The sequence below is a fragment of the Ranitomeya imitator genome, chromosome 2, assembly GCF_032444005.1.
Source record: "Ranitomeya imitator isolate aRanImi1 chromosome 2, aRanImi1.pri, whole genome shotgun sequence".
In the NCBI taxonomy this organism is placed as follows: domain Eukaryota; kingdom Metazoa; phylum Chordata; class Amphibia; order Anura; family Dendrobatidae; genus Ranitomeya; species Ranitomeya imitator.
The window spans coordinates 779,298,097-779,320,212 of record NC_091283.1 but is presented as its reverse complement, the minus strand read 5'-3'; the positions used below and the strand labels follow the sequence as shown (position 1 = coordinate 779,320,212).

At 45.4% G+C, this 22,116-nt stretch overlaps 1 protein-coding gene across 1 annotated transcript in view; it reads left to right on the top strand.

Moving 5' to 3' along the window:
- The window catches only part of PCDH15 (protocadherin related 15), a 2,320,333-nt gene that overhangs the window by 1,907,031 nt on the left and 391,186 nt on the right, over window positions 1-22,116 (top strand). Inside the window, exon 27 of the mRNA XM_069753541.1 lies at window positions 9,068-9,195. Coding sequence (XP_069609642.1) covers window positions 9,068-9,195 — 128 coding nt within the window. The remainder of the gene's footprint in view (window positions 1-9,067; window positions 9,196-22,116) is intronic.

Sequence of the window (22,116 nt, the reverse complement as noted above, 5' to 3'; positions counted from 1 at the left end):
GCTATTTCTAGTTGTTGTGATAGGATTAGGGCCTGCGGTCAGCAGAGCTCCCACATCCCAGAGCTTGTCCTGTGTGAGTTTAACTATCAGGTCGTGCCGGGTGCTCCTAACCACCAGGTCATAACAGTACAGCTGGCCCAAAATATTGATGCATCTCAATAGAGGGATAAGAGAAGTTCTGAGACCATTTTTTTTCTTTGCACTGTGTTTTGTCTTTCTTTTCCCCTAAACCTTTGGGTGGTTCAGGACACAGGTGTAGATATGGACATTCAAGGTCTGTCCTCTTGTGTGGATCATCTCACTGCAAGGGTACAAAACATTCAAGATTTTGTGGTTCAGAATCCTATGTTAGAGCCTAGAATTCCTATTCCTGATTTATTTTCTGGGGATAGATCTAAGTTTCTGAATTTCAAAAATAATTGTAAACTGTTTCTAGCTTTGAAACCCCGCTCCTCTGGTGACCCCGTTCAACAAGTAAAAATCATTATTTCTTTGTTGCTTGGTGACCCTCAAGACTGGGCATTTTCCCTTGCGCCAGGAGATCCTGCATTGCGTGATGTTGATGCATTTTTTCTGGCGCTTGGATTGCTTTATGATGAACCAAATTCAGTGGATCAGGCAGAGAAAATCTTGCTGGCTTTGTGTCAGGGTCAGGATGAAGCGGAGGTGTACTGTCAGAAGTTTAGAAAGTGGTCTGTGCTTACTCAGTGGAATGAGTGTGCCCTGGCGGCAATTTTCAGAAAGGGTCTTTCTGAAGCCCTTAAGGATGTCATGGTGGGATTTCCCACGCCTGCTGGTCTGAATGAGTCTATGTCCTTGGCCATTCAGATCGATCGGCGCTTGCGTGAGCGCAAAGCTGTGCACCATCTGGCGGTATTCTCTGAGCATAGGCCTGAGCCTATGCAGTGTGATAGGACTTTGACCAGAGCTGAACGGCAAGAACACAGACGTCACAATGGGCTGTGTTTTTACAGTGGTGAATCCACTCATGCTATCTCCGATTGTCCTAAGCGCACTAAGTCTACGTTCACACTAGCGTTGTGCGCCACTGCGTCGGCGACGCGACGCACAACGCACCGAAAAACGCGTGCAAACGCACGCAAAAACGCTGCATTTTTCGACGCGTGCGTCGTTTTTTTACGAAAATCGGACTCAAGAAAAATGCAACTTGTTGCGTTTTCTTGGTCCGACGCTAGCGTCAAAAAAGACGCACGTGTCGGAAAACGCAACAAGCAAAAATGCATGCGTCCCCCATGTTAAACATAGGGGCGCATGACGCGTGCGTCGCCACTGCGTCGCCCGACGCTAGCGCGATGCACACTAGCCGAACGCTAGTGTGAACGTAGCCTAAGCGGTTCGCTAGGTCTGCCACCATTGGTACGGTACAGTCTAAATTTCTTTTGTCCTTTACTCTGATTTGCTCTCTGTCATCCTATTCTGTTTTGGCATTTGTGGATTCAGGCGCTGCCCTGAATTTGATGGACTTGGAGTTTGCCAGGCGCTGTGGTTTTTTCTTGGAGCCCTTGCAGTATCCTATTCCATTGAGAGGAATTGATGCTACGCCTTTGGCCAAGAATAAGCCTCAGTACTGGACTCAATTGACCATGTGCATGGCTCCTGCACATCAGGAGGATATTCGCTTTTTGGTGTTGCATAATCAGCATGATGTGGTCGTTTTGGGGTTGCCATGGCTACAGTACCATAATCCAGTGTTAGATTGGAAATCTATGTCTGTGTCCGGCTGGGGTTGTCAGGGGGTACATGGTGATGTTCCATTGTTGTCAATTTCGCCTTCCACTCCTTCTGAAGTCCCTGAGTTTTTATCAGATTACCGGGATGTATTTGAAGAGCCCAAATCCGGTGCCCTACCTCCTCATAGGGATTGCGATTGTGCTATTAATTTGATTCCTGGTAGTAAGTTTCCTATAGGCCGTTTGTTTAATTTATCTGTGCCAGAGCACGGCGCTATGCGGAGTTATATAAAGGAATCCTTGGAGAAGGGTCATATTCGCCCGTCGTCGTCACCATTGGGAGCAGGGTTCTTTTTTGTGGCCAAGAAGGATGGCTCTTTGAGACCTTGTATTGATTACCGCCTTCTTAATAAAATCACAGTCAAATTTCAGTATCCTTTGCCGCTGCTGCCTGATTTGTTTGCTCGGATTAAGGGGGTTAGTTGGTTCACCAAGATAGATCTTCGAGGGGCATATAATCTTGTGTGAATTAAACAGGGCGATGAATGGAAAACAGCATTTAATACGCCCGAGGGCCATTTTGAGTACCTGGTTATGCCATTCGGGCTTTCTAATGGTCCATCTGTGTTTCAGTCCTTTATGCATGACATCTTTCAAGAGTACCTGGATAGATTCATGATTGTATATTTGGATGACATTTTGGTCTTTTCGGATGAATGGGAGTCTCATGTGAAGCAGGTCAGAATGGTGTTCCAGGTCCTTCGTGCGAATTCCTTGTTTGTGAAGGGGTCAAAGTTTCTCTTTGGATTACAGAAAGTTTCATTTTTGGGTTTCATTTTTTTCCCTTCTACTATCGAGATCGACCCTGTTAAAGTTCAGGCCATTTATGATTGGACTCAGCCGACATCTGTGAAGAGCCTGCAGAAGTTCCTGGGCTTTGCTAATTTTTACCGTCGCTTCATCGCTAATTTTTCTAGTATTGCTAAACCGTTGACTGATTTGACCAAGAAAGGTGCTGATGTGGTCAATTGGTCCTCTGTGGCTGTAGAGGCTTTTCAGGAGTTGAAGCATTGTTTTCTTCTGCCCCTGTGTTGTGCTAGCCAGATGTTTCGCTCCCGTTTCAGGTCGAGGTTGATGCTTCTGAGATTGGAGCAGGGGCTGTTTTGTCGCAAAGAAGTTCTGATGGCTCGGTGATGAAACCATGTGCCTTCTTTTCTAGAAAATTCTCGCCTGCTGAGCGCAATTATGATGTTGGCAATCGAGAGTTTTTTGCCATGAAGTGGGCATTCGAGGAGTGGCGACATTGGCTTGAAGGAGCTAAACATCGCGTGGTGGTCTTGACGGATCACATTTGACTTATCTCGAGTCTGCCAAACGGTTGAATCCTAGACAGGCTCGATGGTCGCTCTTTTTCTCCCGTTTTGATTTTGTGGTTTCATACCTTCCGGGATCTAAGAATGTGAAGGCTGATGCCATGTCAAGGAGTTTTGTGCCTGACTCTCCGGGTGTTCCGGAGCCGGCGGGTATTCTTAAAGAGGGGGTAATTTTGTCTGCCATCTCCCCTGATTTGCGGCGCGTGCTGCAGAAGTTTCAGGCTGATAGACCTGACCGTTGTCCAGCGGAGAGACTGTTTGTCCCTGATAGATGGACTAGTAGAGTTATCTCTGAGGTTCATTGTTCGGTGTTGGCTGGTCATCCTGGAATCTTTGGTACCAGAGATTTGGTGGCTAGATCCTTTTGGTGGCCTTCTTTGTCACGGGATGTGCGTTCGTTTGTGCAGTCCTGTGGGATTTGTGCTCGGGCTAAGCCCTGCTGTTCTCGTGCCAGTGGGTTGCTTTTGTCCTTGCCGGTCCCGAAGAGGCCTTGGACGCATATTTCCATAGATTTTATTTCTGATCTCCCTGTTTCTCAAAGGATGTCGATCATTTGGGTGGTTTGTGATCGCTTCTCTAAGATGGTCCATTTGGTACCCTTGTCTAAATTACCTTCCTCCTCTGATTTGGTGCCATTGTTTTTCCAGCATGTGGTTCGTTTGCATGGCATTCCAGAGAACATCGTCTCGGACAGAGGTTCCCAGTTTGTTTCGAGGTTTTGGCGGTCCTTTTGTGCTAAGATGGGCATTGATTTGTCTTTTTCTTCGGCTTTCCATCCTCAAACTAATGGCCAAACCGAACGAACTAACCAGACTTTGGAAACATTTCTGAGATGCTTTGTTTCTGCTGATCAGGATGATTGGGTGCCCTTCTTGCCTTTGGCTGAGTTAACCCTTAATAATCGGGCCAGCTCGGCTAATTTAGTTTCTCCTTTTTTCTGTAATTCTGGTTTCCATCCTCGATTCTCTTCAGGGCAGGTTGAGCCTTCGGACTGTCCTGGTGTGGATACGCTGGTGGACAGGTTGCAGCAGATTTGGACTCATGTGGTGGACAATTTGACATTGTCCCAGGAGAAGGCTCAATGTTTCGCTAACAGCCGGCGCTGTGTTGGTCCCCGACTTCGTGTTGGGGATTTGGTTTGGTTGTCATCTCGTCATGTTCCTATGAAGGTTTCCTCTCCTAAGTTTAAGCCTCGTTTCATTGGGCCATATAAGATTTCTGAAGTTCTTAATCCTGTGTCATTTCGTTTGGACCTTCCAGCTTCTTTTGCCATCCATAATGTGTTCCATAGGTCGTTGTTGCGGAGATACGTGGCGCCTATGGTTCCCTCCGTTGATCCTCCTGCCCTGGTGTTGGTCGAGGGGGAGTTGGAGTATGTGGTGGAGAAGATTTTGGATTCTCGTGTTTCGAGACGGAAACTCCAGTACCTGGTCAAGTGGAAGGGTTATGGTCAGGAAGATAATTCCTGGGTTTTTGCCTCTGATGTTCATGCTGCCGATCTTGTTCGAGCCTTTCATTTGGCTTATCCTAATCGGCCTGGGGGCTCTGGTGAGGGTTCGGTGACCCCTCCTAAAGTGGGGGTACTGTTGTGAATTCTGTTGTCAAACTCCCTCCTGTGTTCGTGAATGGTACTTCGGCGAGTTCTGTCCATGGACTCCCTCTGGTGGCTGTGAGTGAAGCTGCTGCTTCTGAGGTTCCTTACACAGGTGACGTGGTTTATCCTTTGGTAAGCTGCTCTATTTAACTCCACTCAGATCGTTACTCCATGCCAGCTGTCAATGTTCCTGCATTGGTTCAGTTCGCTCTTGGATCTTTCTGGTGACCTGTCTTCTCCAGCAGAAGCGAAGTTCCTGATAGTTATTATTTGTCCATTGTTTCCTTGTCCAGCTGGTTATCATGATTTTTGTCTTGCTAGCTGGAAGCTCTGGGATGCAGAGTGGCATCTCCGCACCGTTAGTCGGTGCGGAGGTCTTTTTGCACACTCTGCGTGGTCTTTTGTAGTTTTTTGTGCTGACCGCAAAGATACCTTTCCTATCCTCTGTCTGTTTAGTAAGTCTGGCCTCCCTTTGCTGAAACCTGTTTCATTTCTGCGTTTGTGACTTTCATCTTTACTCACAGTCAATATATGTGGGGGGCTGCTTTTTCCTTTGGGGAATTTCTCTGAGGCAAGGTACGCTTTATTTTCTATCTCTAGGGCTAGCTAGCTCTTAGGCTGTGAAGAGGCGTCTAGGGAGAGTCAGGAACGCTCCACGGCTATTTCTAGTTGTTGTGATAGGATTAGGGCCTGCGGTCAGCAGAGCTCCCACATCCCAGAGCTTGTCCTGTGTGAGTTTAACTATCAGGTCGTGCCGGGTGCTCCTAACCACCAGGTCATAACAGTGTGCACAATTTGAGGATTCACAAGTCTGTAATCACAAAGAGTGACTGCATATTTGAAGGCTAAGGCTAACCACTTTAAATAGAACTTATCACAAGGTTTTTCCTATGTAAAGTACGGCCACTACCTGGACCACAATACTGGAGTTCTGTAAAAAATTCCACAATCCAGAATCTGCAGATCCTAAAAAAGAGCTTTTAAGATAATGACAGATGGGGTGGTCTGGTTCAATGTGCATCTCTGGTCTTCAATTGCTGCCTCCTCTCTCCTTGCAATTGTTGTCCTCCTTCCCTTTCTCATGATTGAGGTATCCTACATCATCCACACAGCCATCGCATTCCTGCCAGGCGGATTACGCTTTGCCCTGCCAAGGGCAGAGCAAAGTACTGTAGTGTGGATGACATAGGATGCATCATCCAAACGAAGCAGAAGGAGAGATTGATTGCAAGAGAGGAGGAGGCACCAGATAAAGACCAGAGATGCCAATCTGACCAGACTGCAGTGTATGTTAGTATAATAAAAATTATTTTTATTGGAATCTGCAGACTGAATTGACGAATTTTTTACAGCATTCAAGTATGCTGTAAAAAAGGCCCTAATGGTGGTGGCTAGGGTTGAGCGAAACGGGTCGAAATTTTTCAAAAGTCGCTGACTTTTGGCAAGGTCGGGTTTCATGAAACCTGACCCGACCCCAGTGTGGGGTTGGCCATGAAGTCGGCGATCTTTTGAATCTAGAATCGGAATTCCGATACCGATTCCCGATATGTTTAAGATATCGGGAATTGGTATCGGAATTCAGATTTAAGTGTAAAATAAAGAATTAAAATAAAAAATATTGCAATACTTACCCTCTGACGCGCCCTGGTACTAACTGGGAACCTTCCTTCCTTAGAATCAGCCTTCCAGGACCTTGCGGTGACGTCGCGGTGACGTCGCGGCTTGTGATTGGCCGCGCGGCCGCCCATGTGACCGCTCGCGCGACCAATCACAAGCCGCGACGTCACCGAAGGTCCTGGAAGGGCTGATTCTTAGGAAGGAAGGCTGCCGGAAAGAAGCAGGGCGCGTCCGAGGGTGAGTATATTCCAATTAGGTATATACTCACCCTCGGACGCGCCCTGCTTCTTTCCGACAGCCTTCCTTCCTAAGAATCAGCCCTTCCAGGACCTTCGGTGACGTCGCGGTGACGTCGCGGCTTGTGATTGGTCGCGCGAGCGGTCACATGGGCGGCCGCGCGGCCAATCACAAGCCGTGACGTCACCGCGACGTCACCGCAAGGTCCTGGAAGGCTGATTCTAAGGAAGGAAGGTTCCCGGTTAGTACCAGGGCGCGTCAGAGGGTAAGTATTGCCATATTTTTTATTTTAATTCTTTATTTTACACTAAAATATGGATCGCAGGGCCTGAAGGAGAGTTTCTGCTCCTTCAGACCCTGGGAACCATGGAAACCCAATGCACTGCATTGGGTTTCAGGTTTCGGCCGACCCCGACCCCGACTTTTTTATAGGATCGGCCGATTTCACTCGACCCGACTTTTTCAAAAGTCGGGTTTCGTGAAACCTGACCCGATCCTATAAAAGTAAAGGTCGCTCAACCCTAGTGGTGGCCATATTTTACAGGTCCTTCTCAAAAAATTAGCATATAGTGTTAAATTTCATTATTTACCATAATGTAATGATTACAATTAAACTTTCATATATTATAGATTCATTATCCACCAACTGAAATTTGTCAGGTCTTTTATTGTTTTAATACTGATGATTTTGGCATACAACTCCTGATAACCCAAAAAACCTGTCTCAATAAATTAGCATATTTCACCCATCCAATCAAATAAAAGTGTTTTTTAATAACAAACAAAAAAACCAACAAATAATAATGTTCAGTTATGCACTCAATACTTGGTCAGGAATCCTTTGGCAGAAATGACTGCTTCAATGCGGCGTGGCATGGAGGCAATCAGCCTGTGACACTGCTGAGATGTTATGGAGGCCCAGGATGCTTCAATAGCGGCCTTAAGCTCATCCAGAGTGTTGGGTCTTGCGTCTCTCAACTTTCTCTTCACAATATCCCACAGATTCTCTATGGGGTTCAGGTCAGGAGAGTTGGCAGGCCAATTGAGCACAGTAATACCATGGTCAGTAAACCATTTACCAGTGGTTTTGGCACTGTGAGCAGGTGCCAGGTCGTGCTGAAAAATGAAATCTTCATCTCCATAAAGCATTTCAGCCGATGGAAGCATGAAGTGCTCCAAAATCTCCTGATAGCTAGCTGCATTGACCCTGCCCTTGATGAAACACAGTGGACCAACACCAGCAGCTGACATGGCACCCCACACCATCACTGACTGTGGGTACTTGACACTGGACTTCAGGCATTTTGGCATTTCCTTCTCCCCAGTCTTCCTCCAGACTCTGGCACCTTGATTTCCGAATGACATGCAAAATTTGCTTTCATCAGAAAAAAGTACTTGGGACCACTTAGCAACAGTCCAGTGCTGCTTCTCTGTAGCTCAAAAGTGGCATTACCTGGGGAATGCGGCACCTGTAGCCCATTTCCTGCACACGCCTGTGCACGGTGGCTCTGGATGTTTCCACACCAGACTCAGTCCACTGCTTTCTCAGGTTCCCCAAGGTCTGGAATCGGTCCTTCTCCACAATCTTCCTCAGGGTCCGGTCTCCTCTTCTCGTTGTACAGCGTTTTCTGCCACATTGTTTCCTTCCAACAGACTTACCATTGAGGTGCCTTGATACAGCACTCTGGGAACAGCCTATTTGTTGAGAAATTTCTTTCTGGGTCTTACCCTCTTGCTTGAGGGTGTCAATGATGGCCTTCTTGACATCTGTCAGGTCGCTAGTCTTACCCATGATGGGGGTTTTGAGTAATGAACCAGGCAGGGAGTTTATAAAAGCCTCAGGTATCTTTTGCATGTGCTTAGAGTTAATTAGTTGATTCAGAAGATTAGGGTAATAGGTCGTTTAGAGAACCTTTTCTTGATATGCTAATTTATTGAGACAGGTTTTTTGGGTTATCAGGAGTTGTATGCCAAAATCATCAGTATTAAAACAATAAAAGACGTGACAAATTTCAGTTGGTGGATAATGAATCTATAATATATGAAAGTTTAATTGTAATCATTACATTATGGTAAATAATGAAATTTAACACTATATGCTAATTTTTTGAGAAGGACCTGTATATGGGAAAAACCTGGTGAAAAGTTTCCTTTAAAGGCCTATTTGTCACCTACCTAAAGCTGAAGAGGACAAGCAGAGGACCTCACTCTGGGGTTGGGGGGTGCAGCAATCTGACAAGAAAATGGGAAGGTAAGTAATTTTTTTCTGGCAGTCTGTAATTTAGCAAAATTATGTCCAGTCACCCATTTTGCTGAATTTGCACAAAACAAAAATTTCAGTTAATGGAGAATCCATATTTTTTTTGTAAAATTCTAGGTAAAGTCAATTTACCTCAAACATCCCCATGCATTACACATTCTCTTTAAAATAATTCTTCACCTTGGTAGATTTGATATTTTCTTATTGTGGTTTTACATTTAACAAAAATTAAAATTACATAACCATTTAGATTTCTTCTTTCTGTTAAACAAGATCTAATTTCTTGTCATTGCAGGTAATACAGCTGTGGTGTACATTGAAGTTCGAGATGAAAATGATCATGCGCCACAATTTTCAAAAAAGCTCTATCTGGGAGGAGTGTCAGAAGATGCTAGGATGTTTGCGTCAGTGCTTAAAGTCAAGGTAAGAGCTGAGAATGAGGAAAAATTTCCATTGTTAGAACAATTTAAATCTTTATATAAAGGAATAGTTATTTTCTCAGCATGGAATATATTAAAGAACACAGCTTGATGTTTTTTTAAATGACTTTGCTTCATGAAATAGACAATAGGTATTGATTTTAAAAGAAATACATAAAGCACCGGATGCAGTGAATACAAAGTTTTAAGCTTCAGAAGTTGTGTGGGTAGATGCAATGTAACTTGGTATCTGCGGCGCTATTATTTCTAATACACATTGCTGAGAAGGAACTATGGAAGAGCAATGAATAGAACAATTATGTCTATCTTTGCTTGTGTGTGTCAAGTTTTTTGTGGTAATCCAGAATAATATATGTATTAATAGTCTAGAACAACAGATGTGTGTTGGTCAGAACCCTTAATTACGTCATGCCTAATAGGATGCCTTCTATTTCATGGGGAAAAAAAAACTGCATTTAAGCTTGAAGGTCACCTCACCATCACTCTTTTTTTATTCCCAAAAATGGTTTATTAAAAGAGGCTGTGCAGCAGGTGGTTCTTCTGGGCATGGATCACTATTCTATAGTGATCATGTTTCGACGATATGCATTCTCAGCAGTTTTGAGCAGCATCTACATGTATAGCCTTCAACGTCAGTGATTGGCTGCAATGTTCAAGATACAAGGAAAAGTCTGCATCTTCCAGGCAATGCTCCATCACATGCATTGAAGTACATGACTTCATGGCTAGCCGGCAAAAGGCCTTTATGATGAAAGAATCATGGAATGGCCCATTTCTCACCTGACCATAACCCTATTGAAAACTTGTGGGTCCTTCTTAAATGGGAGATTTGTGGTGAAGGAAAGCAGTCCACCTCTCCAAACAGTGTCTGGGAGGCTGTGGTTGGTGCTGCCCAAAAAGTTGATCATTAACAGATTAAGAAACTGACAGACTCCATGGACAGAAGGCTTATGACTGTTATAGAAAAGAAGGGGGGCTTTATTGGTCACTGATATTTTTTTTAAATGTCTCAAATTTATATTTGTAAATTTTGAGTTGGTTGGTTGTCATTAGAGATGAGCAAAATTTTTGAAATGCTAATTTGCCAACTTTGTGCTAATCGTCCCCAAATATTATATTTGAGGCAAATAAAATCAAGAGAATCTTAAGACTGGAAAACTTCTCATAAAATACACATTGTGAAGAGAGAATGAGAGGGTCCCTCTGATCATAAGAGATTACACTCTATAAGAGAGTGTGTGGTCCCCACTGACCATAAGAGCTTACATTCTACATGAGAGAGAGGCTTATCCAGTGACTCTGAAGATGGAAAATGACTGTGCTCAACTACAAAATACTGATCTGTGATGGCCCAGGTACTGGCCACTAGGGTTGAGCGACTTTTGTTTTTATAGGATCAGGTCGGATTTCACGAAACCTGACTTTTTCAAAAGTCGGGTCGAGTGAAATCGGCCGATCCTATAGAAAAGTCGGGGTCGGAGTCGGCTGAAACACGAAACCCAAGACAGTGCATTGGGTTTCTAATGATTCCCAGGGTTTGAAGGAGAGGAAACTCTCCTTCAGGCCCTGCGATCCATATTATTGTGTAAAATGAAGAATAAAAATAAAAAATATTGCTATACTTACCCTCGGACGCGCCCTGGTTCTAACCCGCAGCCTTCCTTCCTAAGAATCAGCGCTTGAAGGACCTTTCGATGACGTCGCGGCTTGTGATTGGTTGCGTGACGCCCATGTGACCGCTCACGCGACCAATCACAAGCCGCGACGTCATTGAAAGGTCCTTCAGGCGCTCATTCTTAGGAAGGAAGACTCCCGGTTACAACCAGGGCGCGTCCGAGGGTGAGTATAGCAATATTTTTTATTTTTATTCTTTATTTTACACTTAAATCTGAATTCCGATACCGATTCCCGATATCTTAAACATATCGGGAATCGGTATCGGAATTCCGATTCCAGATTCAGAAGATCGCCGACCTCATGGCCGACCCCAAACAGGGGTCGGGTCGGGTTTCATGAAACCCGACTTTGCCAAAAGTCGGCGACTTCTGAATCTGGCCGACCCATTTCGCTCAACCCTACTGGCCACCATTGAACAAGGTATGATCATTTGTAAAATGTCAAAGCTGCAGAGCTTTTGATGGAGGCCCATGCAGCTGCACAAAAAGACGTTTGCTTGGTTTCTAATGCTTCAGCAGTGTGAAATAGAAAAGGACAAGGGATTTTTTTTTGCAACCCATGAATCAAATCTTAAAATATTTAATTCACATAAGTTTTAGGAAATTTGACTCTATTTCGATGCTCTATGGATTGATCTGCTCATCTTTAGTTATTATTCTTAATTTAGTAGATGAAAAGTAAGAATTGCATTGGAAAATTTACATTTTTCATTTAGTTGCATGATAATTTTGTACACTAGTAGTTGCTAGGGTTGAGCAAAATGGATTGGTAATTTTCATAAGTCGCCGACTTTTGGCAAAGTCGGGTTTCATGAAACCCGACCCGATCCCAGCGTGGGATCGGCCACGTGATCGGCGACCTTTGCGCCAAATTTGCATTTAACCCTCCGTCACATACAATATTCGGACTAACGAGTTCACATACAATGTGCCTGTCAGGCGCCTGCTGGAAAAATACCTATAATATCTAATGTTTGCAGTTTCAGTGCTCTAAAAGTGATCAGTGACCTTCATAGGGATGTAATAAAAGAGACTACACATAATCAGTTGCAAAAAAAACCATTTACTTAACATAAAACTAATAACTATGAAATACAAACTTTTCAAAACTCCCGCCAAATAGTCCCCAGTTCGACTCTCTCAAAAAAATGTACAAAGAAAATTTTTGAACACAAACTTAATTTTAAGGTACCTTAAGTACTATTAACAACATATTCAATCAGAAGTAGATGCTGAGGTTTCCCCAGAAAAGTCACACTTGCAGAGCAAATAGCAAGAATTACACACCATTTTTGCATGTGTCAGGCAAATTGCTTTATGACATTTGAGACATTCATAATTTGAAAGCCTTCTGGTTCCGCTTTCCGTTTGGCAGGTGGTGCATCGCCTTCTTTTGTGAGGTGGTGCAGATGGTGACTTTTCACCATCATCTTCTGGGCGGAACCTTTTGAGCTGAACTTGAAGGCGAGAGGGGATACCGATTGTTTTCACGCTTCTCCTGCGTAGCTCTCCAAGTACTAGTTCATGGGCCAATTTTTTCAGATACAATCGTCTATGGAGTGGTTCAAGCTTGTTTTCAAGATAAATTACTTGTGAATTTATACCACCCAAATTCAACATAGCAAAAAATATGACCATTGGCCAGCGTTTGATGTTTCTGCTGACGTTGAAAGTGGAGCACATCTGATCTGCTGTATCCACACCCCCTTTGGTGGCATTGTAAAATGTAATTATCTCCGGGTTTTTTACTGCCCCAGTCCCAGGATCGATGGCAGCATCATCATGAAGTGTTGATAGAAGAAGTACGATTTTTTTGGCATGTGGTACATAGGAAACTAAAGCCTTTCCATTATGGAATGCAAACATACTGCTGTACTGTTGTCTCTCTTTCACACTTACAAACTGTGGCGGCAATTCCCTTTTGTTTTTTCTTACAGTTCCCACATATGACAGCTTCTGAATTTTCAGATAATCAATCAGATCACAACTTGTAAACCAATTGTCAGCTGTAATATTGCGACCCGATCCAAATAAGGGTTCAGCCAGTCTTTTTACAACATCAATGGGTTTGTTGCTCACACAGTAAGGACCTTCTGGTTGTTTTCCTGCATAAACTTCCAGGTTGTAAGTGTAGGTCTTACTGGCATCAACAAGGGCATAAATTTTTATTCCATATTTGTTTGGCTTTGATGGAATATATTGACGAAAGGCACATCTACCACGAAAACCGGGGAGCATTTCGTCAATAGTGAGATTCTCTCTAGGGTAATAACTTTGTTTACAGTTTACAACAAATCTTTGAAATATATCATGAATTGGAGCAAGTCGGTCATGTGTTTTGCGTTCGGTTCGGGTAGTTCTGTCGTCAAACCGAAGGCAACGAATTAGAATCTTGAATCTGTTTATGGACATAACAAGGCTAAACTTTTCAACTCCATCCCCATCTTTACCCCAAAGTTCCTCCAAACTTTGTCTATTTGCCCTATAAGCTCCTGCAAGGTACAGTAATCCAAAAAAAGCACGCAGTTCTATTTCATCTGTGGGCTTGATGGTTCTGTTGCAGATGTACTTGTCCTTTATAATGTCTATATATTGGTTGGTATATGTGACAATAGAGTCCAGAATGTCATCTGTAAATATACTGTTCCAGCATTCAACTGCAGTTTTTGCATTACGTGCAGTTCCTATTACTGCAGGAAGGTGAGTAATAATGTTTAAAGGTTCCCTACGTTTTTTCTGGAATGGCTTCTTGTTCCATTTAGTATTTTTATATTTTCCAATATAATATGATCCAACTTCTTCATCCTCACCACTGTCACCATCTTGCTCTGTTTCAGAATCCAGGACACATTCTTCCACCTCATCATGAGAATCAATCTCACTTTCCTCTCCTAAATCCTCATTCAGTGTGAGGTCTCTATCATCTAACAGCATGTTTGTTACTTCCTCAACATCAAGTTGTTTGGATAAATTGTACATTTTCCTCTCCATTTCAGCAGATAATCTGAAGCAAGAGAAGGAATATGTTAGGGAGCTACTGTATATGCCTGAGCAGCACACTTTCTTTTATAAAATCTCCCTTATTTCTATGAAATATCCTCACATTTTGTGCTATACATTCATAAAACAAGCTAAATAAACTATTGTGATGAATAAAAACATAAAATACCAACCTTACTGAATGTGACGTATTCACATACAATGAGCCTGAGAGATCTGTGCAGCTATATCCTCTCCCCTGAAGCTCTGAAATCCAACTGTGATATCAGGTTTCACAGACCTTCAAGAGACAGGAGACTACCTGGAGGGAGGGGGTTTCCTCACAATCTGGTGAGGAAGGAGAAATGAAAGTAAAAGAGAAGCGCCTGTCAGATCAGTTGTATGTGACGGAGGGTTCATATGACGCATTCAGCGCTATTTCTCAGCCAATGAAGGTGGACGCAGAGTGTGGGCAGCGTGATGACATAGGTCTCAGTCCCCACCATCTTAGAGAAGGGCATTACAGTGATTGGCTTGCTTTCTGCGGCATCACAGGGGCTATAAAGGGGCATGCACGCCGACCGCCATCTTACTTCTGCCGATCTGAGCATAGGGATTCGTCTGAAGCAGGGATAACGTTAGGCAGGGTACATTAACCCCCAAACCGCTTGTGCTGTAGCGATTTTCACTGTCCAACACCACCTTTTCTTTGCAGGGACAGTGGAGGTTTTTTTGTGTGCATCAGCTCTGTGGCTTACTAGGCTGCATTCTAAGGCTCCCTGATAGCTGCATTGCTGTGTGTACGACGCTGTGCAAACCAACTGATTTTTTCAAAGCAAAAATCCTGGTGCTCCTTCTTTTCTGCACAGTTCTCTTGTTTCTTTGTCCTCCACACTCTTCTGTGCAGCAGTCCTTTTTATTGCTGCCATACTTGTCCTTTGATCATTGTAGGGAGATTGAAATTCTACTACAGCCCTTTTTTTCATATATCTTCCAGCCTCTTTCTGCCACTCAAACTGTAGTGTAATCCAGTGGGCCTGATTTTTTCATGCTGTCTCCCACACAAAAAAAGGGAAATTTGTATTGCCACTGAGTGCATCTGCGTCAGTCCTGTTAGTGGCATCTGTCATCCACTTTCTGCCACTCAAACTGTAGTGTAATCCAGTGGGCCTGATTATTTTCTGCTGTCTCCCACACATAAAAAAGGGAGATTTGTATTGCCACTGAGTGCATCTGCGTCAGTCCTGTTAGTGGCATCTGTCATCCACTTTCTGCCACTCAAACTGTGGTTTAATCCAGTGGGCCTGTTTTTTTTCTGCTGTCTCCCACACATAAAAAGGGGAGATTTGTATTGCCACTGAGTGCATCTGCGTCAGTCCTGTTTGTTGCATCTGTCATCCACTTTCTGCCACTCAAACTGTAGTGTAATCCAGTGGGCCTGATTTCATTCTGCTGTCTCCCACACATAAAAAAGGAGATTTGTATTGCCACTGAGTGCATCTGCGTCAGTCCTGTTTGTGGCATCTGTCATCCACTTTCTGCCACTCAAACTGTGGTTTAATCCAGTGGGCCTGATTCTTTTCTGCTGTCTCCCACACATAGAAAAGGGAGATTTGTATTGCCACTGAGTGCATCTGCGTCAGTCCTGTTAGTGGCATCTGTCATCCACTTTCTGCCACTCAAACTGTGGTTTAATCTAGTGGGCCTGTTTTTTTTCTGCTGTCTTCCACACATAAAAAGGGGAGATTTGTATTGCCACTGAGTGCATCTGCGTCAGTCCTGTTTGTGGCATCTGTCATCCACTTTCTGCCATTCAAACTGTAGTGTAATCCAGTGGGCCTGATTTCTTTCTGCTGTCTCCCACACATAAAAAAGGGAGATTTGTATTGCCACTGAGTGCATCTGCGTCAGTCCTGTTTGTGGCATCTGTCATCCACTTTCTGCCACTCAAACTGTGGTTTAATCCAGTGGGCCTGATTTTTTTCTGCTGTCTCCCACACATAAAAAAGGGAGATTTGCATTGCCACTGAGTGCATCTGCGTCAGTCCTGTTTGAGGCATCTGTCATCCACTTTCTGCCACTCAAACTGTGGTTTCATCCAGTGGGCCTGATTTTTTTCTGCTGTCTCCCACACATAAAAAAGGGAGATTTGTATTGCCACTGAGTGCATCTACGTCAGTCCTGTTTGTGGCATCTGTCATCCACTTTCTGCCACTCAATCTGTGATTTAATCCAGTGGGCCTGATTTTTTTCTGCTATTTCCCACACATAAAAAAGGGAGATTTGTATTGCCACTGAGTGCATCTGCATCAGTCCTGTTTGTGGCATCTGTCATCCACTTTCTGCCACTCAAACTGTGGTTTCATCCAGTGGGCCTGATTTTTTTCTGCTGTCTCCCACACATAAAAAAGGGAGATTTGTATTGCCACTGAGTGCATCTACATCAGTCCTGTTTGTGGCATCTGTCATCCACTTTCTGCCACTCAAACTGTGATTTAATCCAGTGGGCCTGATTTTTTCCTGCTGTCTCACATACCTATAAAGGGAGATTTAAATTCACAACAAGTTTACGTATACTTTCTAACTGGTTTTACAGTACCATATAACCATATAACGACTCACCGGGGTCGAGTTTATCCGTTATCTCTCCCGGAGACAGAGGCAATGTCACAGTACATTCAAGAGAATCTGGCAAGAGGGTTCATCAGGAAGTCAGTGTCATCTGCTTGGGCTGGGTTCTTCATCGTGCAGAAGAAGAATGGAGAACTGCGTCCATGCATAGACTACAGGAGTCTTAACGCCATCACTGTTAAGAATAAGTATCCTTTGCCCCTGATATATTAGCTCTTCGACACGCTTCGGGGAGCAAGGGTGTTTACTAAACTTGGTCTGCGGGGTGCTTACAACCTGATTCGCAGCCGTGAGGGGGATGAATGGAAGACGGATTTTAACACCAGGGATGGGCACTACGAATATCTGGTGATGCCCTTCGGACTCTGTAATTCTCCAGCCGTTTTCCAAGACTTTGTGAACGATATCTTCCGGGATATGCTTTCCACCTCGGTCATAGTCTATCTGGATGATATTCTCATCTACTCTCCAGATATTGACTCCCACCGGAGAGATGTTGGCAAAGTCTTCGACCTCCTACGGGCAAACTCCCTCTATGCCAATTTGGAGAAGTGTATGTTTGAGCAGGAGTCCTTACCTTTTCTCGGCTATATCATTTCCGCCCAGGGATTGGCTATGGATCCTGCCAAACTACAGGCGGTGATGGACTGGCAGGAACCCCATTCTCTTAAAGCGGTGCAGCGCTTTATGGGGTTCATAAATTATTATCGCCAGTTCATTCCGCACTTCTCAACTTTGGTAGCTCCCTTCACCAAGAAGGGGGCAAATCCCAAATTGTGGTCTGAGGAGGTCTCCAAGGCCTTTGTCTCCATAAAGTCACACTTCACTAGTATTTCCCATCTTACATCGCCCCGATGTAGATAAGCCATTTATCATGGAGGTGGATGCCTCTTTTGTTGGTGCTGGAGCAGTCCTCTTCCAAAAGGATGCTCAAGGTCGGAAGCATCCTTGCTTCTTCTTTTCTAAGACCTTTTCACCAGCAGAGAGGAATTATTCCATCGGGGATAGGGAGTTGCTAGCCATGAAGTTGGCTTTTTCGGAGTGGAGACATCTATTGGAGGGAGCTCGTTTTCCCTTCCAAGTCTTCACAGATCATAAAAATTTGGTTTACCTGCAGACAGCCCAGTGGTTAAATTCTCGCCACGCCAGATGGTCCTTGTTCTTCTCCCGGTTACATTTCACGCTTCATTTTCTTTCTGGGGAGAAGAACATTCGTGCCGATGCTCTCTCTTGCTCCATTGTGTCATCTGTGGAGAAGGAAGAGGAGCCTCGACTTATTGTCCCCACCGTGAGCCTGAGAACTGTGGCCCCGGTTTCGCTAGAGTCTGTGCCTCCTGGCAAGACTTTTGTACCACCCAGTTTGCGACAGGAGGTTCTCTCTTGGGCACACTCATCCAGGGTGGGTGGACATTTTGGTTCCAAAAGGACATCTGAGTTACTGGCGAGGACATACTGGTGGCCGCATATGGCTCGTGATGTTGCAGAATATGTTTGGGCGTGTGTCACTTGCGTCAAGAACAAGTCCCCTCGGCAACAGCCAGCTGGTTTGCTTTATCCTCTGCCGGTGGCGGACAGGCCCTGGGAGATGGTCGGGATGGACTTTGTGGTGGGCTTACCCAAGTCTCGTAGTTGCACCATTATCTGGGTGATCACCCACTATTTTTCCAAAATGGTTCATTTGCTGCCTCTTCCACGGCTACCATCTGCACGGGCTCTGGCGGCCTTGTTAATCAAACATATCTTTTGCTTACACGGTATGCCGGACAAGATTGTCAGTGACCGGGGTCCCCAGTTTGCATCTCGATTCTGGAGGGAGCTTTGTCGTCTACTCAGTATTGAGTTAAATCTCTCTTCAGCTTACCATCCCCAGACGAATGGGTTGGTTGAGAGAGCCAATCAGACTCTGGTCACTTATTACTTAACAATGCTGTGGCCGACTCCACCGGTCAGACTCCTTTCCTCCTTAACTATGACCAGCATCCACGGGTTCCTATACCTATGCCCGTGTCCTCTGCTGACTCCAGGGTGGCAGACTGGGCAGTGGAGGCACGAGACATTTGGGACCGCACTCAGGATGCCATCCGGGCCTCCAAGGAGAGAATGAGGTCCTACGCCAATGCACATCGGCGCCCTGCCCCGACCTTTGCTTCTGGTGACTTAGTGTGGCTCTCCGCTCGTAACATCTGGCTGCGTGTTGAGTCCACTGAGTTTGCTCCTCGCTACTTGGGTCCCTTCAAGGTTTTCGAACAGGTTAATCCTGTGGTCTACCATCTGGCCCTTCCTCCACGCCTGGGTATCACCGACACCTTTCATGTGTCCCTCCTTAAGCCCGTATACATGTCCTGGTTTTCTGAATTATCTGCCGTGACATCGGGTTCGTCTACGGACGATTACGAGATGAATGCTATTTTGGGGTGCAAGGTGGTTCATGGCAAAAAATTTTATTAGGTGGACTGGAGGGGTTACGGTCCTGAGGATAGATCCTGGGAGCCTGCTGAGCACATTCGGGCTCTGCAGCTCGTTGCTGCCTTCGAACGTAGCAAGGCCCAAGGAGGGGGGGCACGTTAGGGGTCGAGTTCCCGCTTCTGCACAGGGGGAATCTCGGGCCGTTTCTGCTGCGGTCTCCCATTCTTCTCCTGTCGCAGTGGAACCTGCTCAGCAGAGACGTCGGTCCCAGCCCCACTCTGTACAAAGAGTTACTGCTGCCTTTCCTGCTTCTGCCATTGAAGTCAGTGCTGGGCAGCGGCAAGCGGACGCTTCTGGGACTAAGTCCTGCTTTTCTCGTTCTGAGCATGCCCCGAGTAAGATCTCTCAGTGGAGATCGAGGGTCACATGGTCAGACACTGCAGCTAAGTCCATTGGTCCTTTCAGGAAGGTCCTTTAAGTGCTAGGACTAAGTCTTGCTTTGCACACACTGAGCATGCCCAGGGCAAGATCTCTCAGTGGAGATTTAGGGTCCCATGCTCAGGCATGGCAGTCTCTCATTGGTCCTTCTAGGAAGTTCTTTTACTTACTGCAGCTATATAAGGCTCGCATGGCCGCATGGCCATGCGCTAGTGTACATTTGTATACGTGTGTTTGTTGTGAGTGCAAGTCATTCATTAAATACCCCTACCCTATTGTATGACTGTTCGCGTAAGGTGTATGGCTGCTACCTAGCGCCCAACTAATCACTCAATGTGTTACACACAAATCAGCGTCTATTGCTGTGACCGCCAGTGCAGCACCACGCGCCAGTAGTGCGCTTCCTAATCCACGTCCGAGTACTAGTGGTGTCTGCCAGCACGGCACAGTTCGCACTTTGGTGCTCTTGCTATACCTAACACACCCAGGTTCGGTGTGGTGTGCAAGTAGTCTGTACGGACTTCAACCCTGAGTCTTGGGATTGAGTTCGCTGACTCCTTGCTTGCACTCATTTGTGCAGTATTGCGGACCTGTGGCTTTACAGGGTTCGCTTCCACCGCCATATAGCGCTGCCATTTACTAGCAGCAGGTTTTCACCTGCACGGTGGACCCCGGACTGCGAACGCACCAATATTATTTCATCTTTTACTTGGTGCGTTCCGCCAGTCCTAACACTATCTGCATTCCCTTTCTAATATCAGTGTCTCATATTTTTAAAGCAGCCCTTTAGACCATTATACCCTATCATACCACCATGGACTAACCATTTCACATACCACAGTATAAGGTAAGTAAGTTTGTACACATACAATTACCTAGATTAGGTCTTTACTCGTGTACATCCTCCCATGGCTTTTCCCAGCGCCCCGACTCACGGAATTGGCGGTAATAGTTTAAACAACAGCGGCAAGGGATTGGTCCAGGGGCACTATATATACGTCACTTTGCCTGGGTATAGACATGCCCCCGGAAGAAGCAAGGGCGAAACGCGCGTCGGGGCGCTGGCAAAAGCCATGGGAGGATGCACACGAGTAAAGACCTATGCAAAAACATACGACATGTTTACACCTCCCTAAATGGGCTGACTCCCCCTATGGAGCCGTGGTCACCACTTGGCGCAAGCACCCGTGAGAGTGACGTTTGTCTGAAGAGGTGGGTGTGCCCACTTTTGGGCGACGGCACTGGCACTGGGTCCCTCATAGTGCAATGAAGTGTCTTTGGCAGTGGTGGTGTGCACCCAACGTCAGACACACTGTTGTAACATGAGGGGCCCTGGGCCAGTACCGCCGGCCACAAGAGAATGTCCCCCCCAGCTCAAACAGTACTCTACCACTTGCAAAATTATCTCTCACTGCTCCACCACTGTTTAGTCTATGCGGTGAAATCCTTCAATGCCTGGCACTGACAATACCAATTTGTTGACATGTATGATGCTAGCTTAAATATTCAGGGGCCCTGTCCTACATTTACACGAGTAAATACTTGGCGCCGAATAACAATGTCTGAAAGTCAGCAGAGGAACCCACCCTGTACCTAAGTATGCCACCTTTTTTATTTTTTGCGAGACATTAACATCTATTTATTATTTTGGAGTACTAACTGTGTCAGACACTCCTTGCAATTGTCCTCCGCTGACCACACCTATGCTGCCTGTGCACCCCTGCAACATAATTAAACCTGCATTGAGCCTAATTTCTTTCTTTTAGGCCTACTAAGTCTGTCTGCGGTCCCTCCTGCCAATTGTCCTCCACTGACCACACCAATGCTGCTTGTGCACCTCTGCAACATAATTAAACCTGCATTGAACCAAATTTCTTTATTTTAGGCCTACTAAGTCTGTCTGCGGTCCCTCCTGCCAATTGTCCTCCGCTGACCACACCAATGCTGCCTGTGTACCCTTGCAACATAATGAAACCTGCATTGAGCCTAATTTCTTTATTTTAGGCCTACTAAGTCTGTCTGCGGTCCCTCCTGCCAATTGTCCTCCGCTGACCACACCACTGCTGCCTGTGCACCCCTGCAACATAATGAAACCTGCATTGAGACAAATTTCTTCATGTTACGCCTACTAAGTCTGTCTGCGGTCCCTCCTGACAATAGTCCTCCGCTGACCACACCAATGCTACCTGTGCACCCCTGCAACATAATTAAACCTGCATTGAGCCTAATTTCTTTATTTTAGGCCGACTTGGTCTGTCTGCAGCCCCTCCTGCCAATTGTCCTCCGCTGACCACACCAATGCTGCCTGTGCACCCCTGCAACATAATTAAACCTGCATTGAGCCTAATTTCTTTATTTTAGGCCTACTAAGTCTGTCTGCGGTCCTTCCTGCCAATTGTCCTCCGCTGACCACACCAATGCTGCCCGTGTACCCCTGTAACCTTTTTTAAACCTGCATCGAGCCAACTTTGTGGTGTAAGGCCTACTACCAGTGTCTGTGTGCGCCACTCAATACAGCTCTCCTCCTCTTAAAAAAGCTGAGCTGCAATTGTCAGGTTTTCAGCCAATCGGAATTTGAAAACTGCATTTGGGCTACTAGTTTGGTTGGGGCCTACTAACAGTGTCTGCCGCTCCTAGGTGTTCTCCTGGTTTGGTTTCTTGAGCTTCGATCTTCAGGCTTTCGTTAAATATTTTTAATATTAAACAGCATTTGGCCTACCAGTTTGGTTGGGGCCTACTAACGTTGTCTGCTGCTCCTAGGTGTTCTCCTTGTT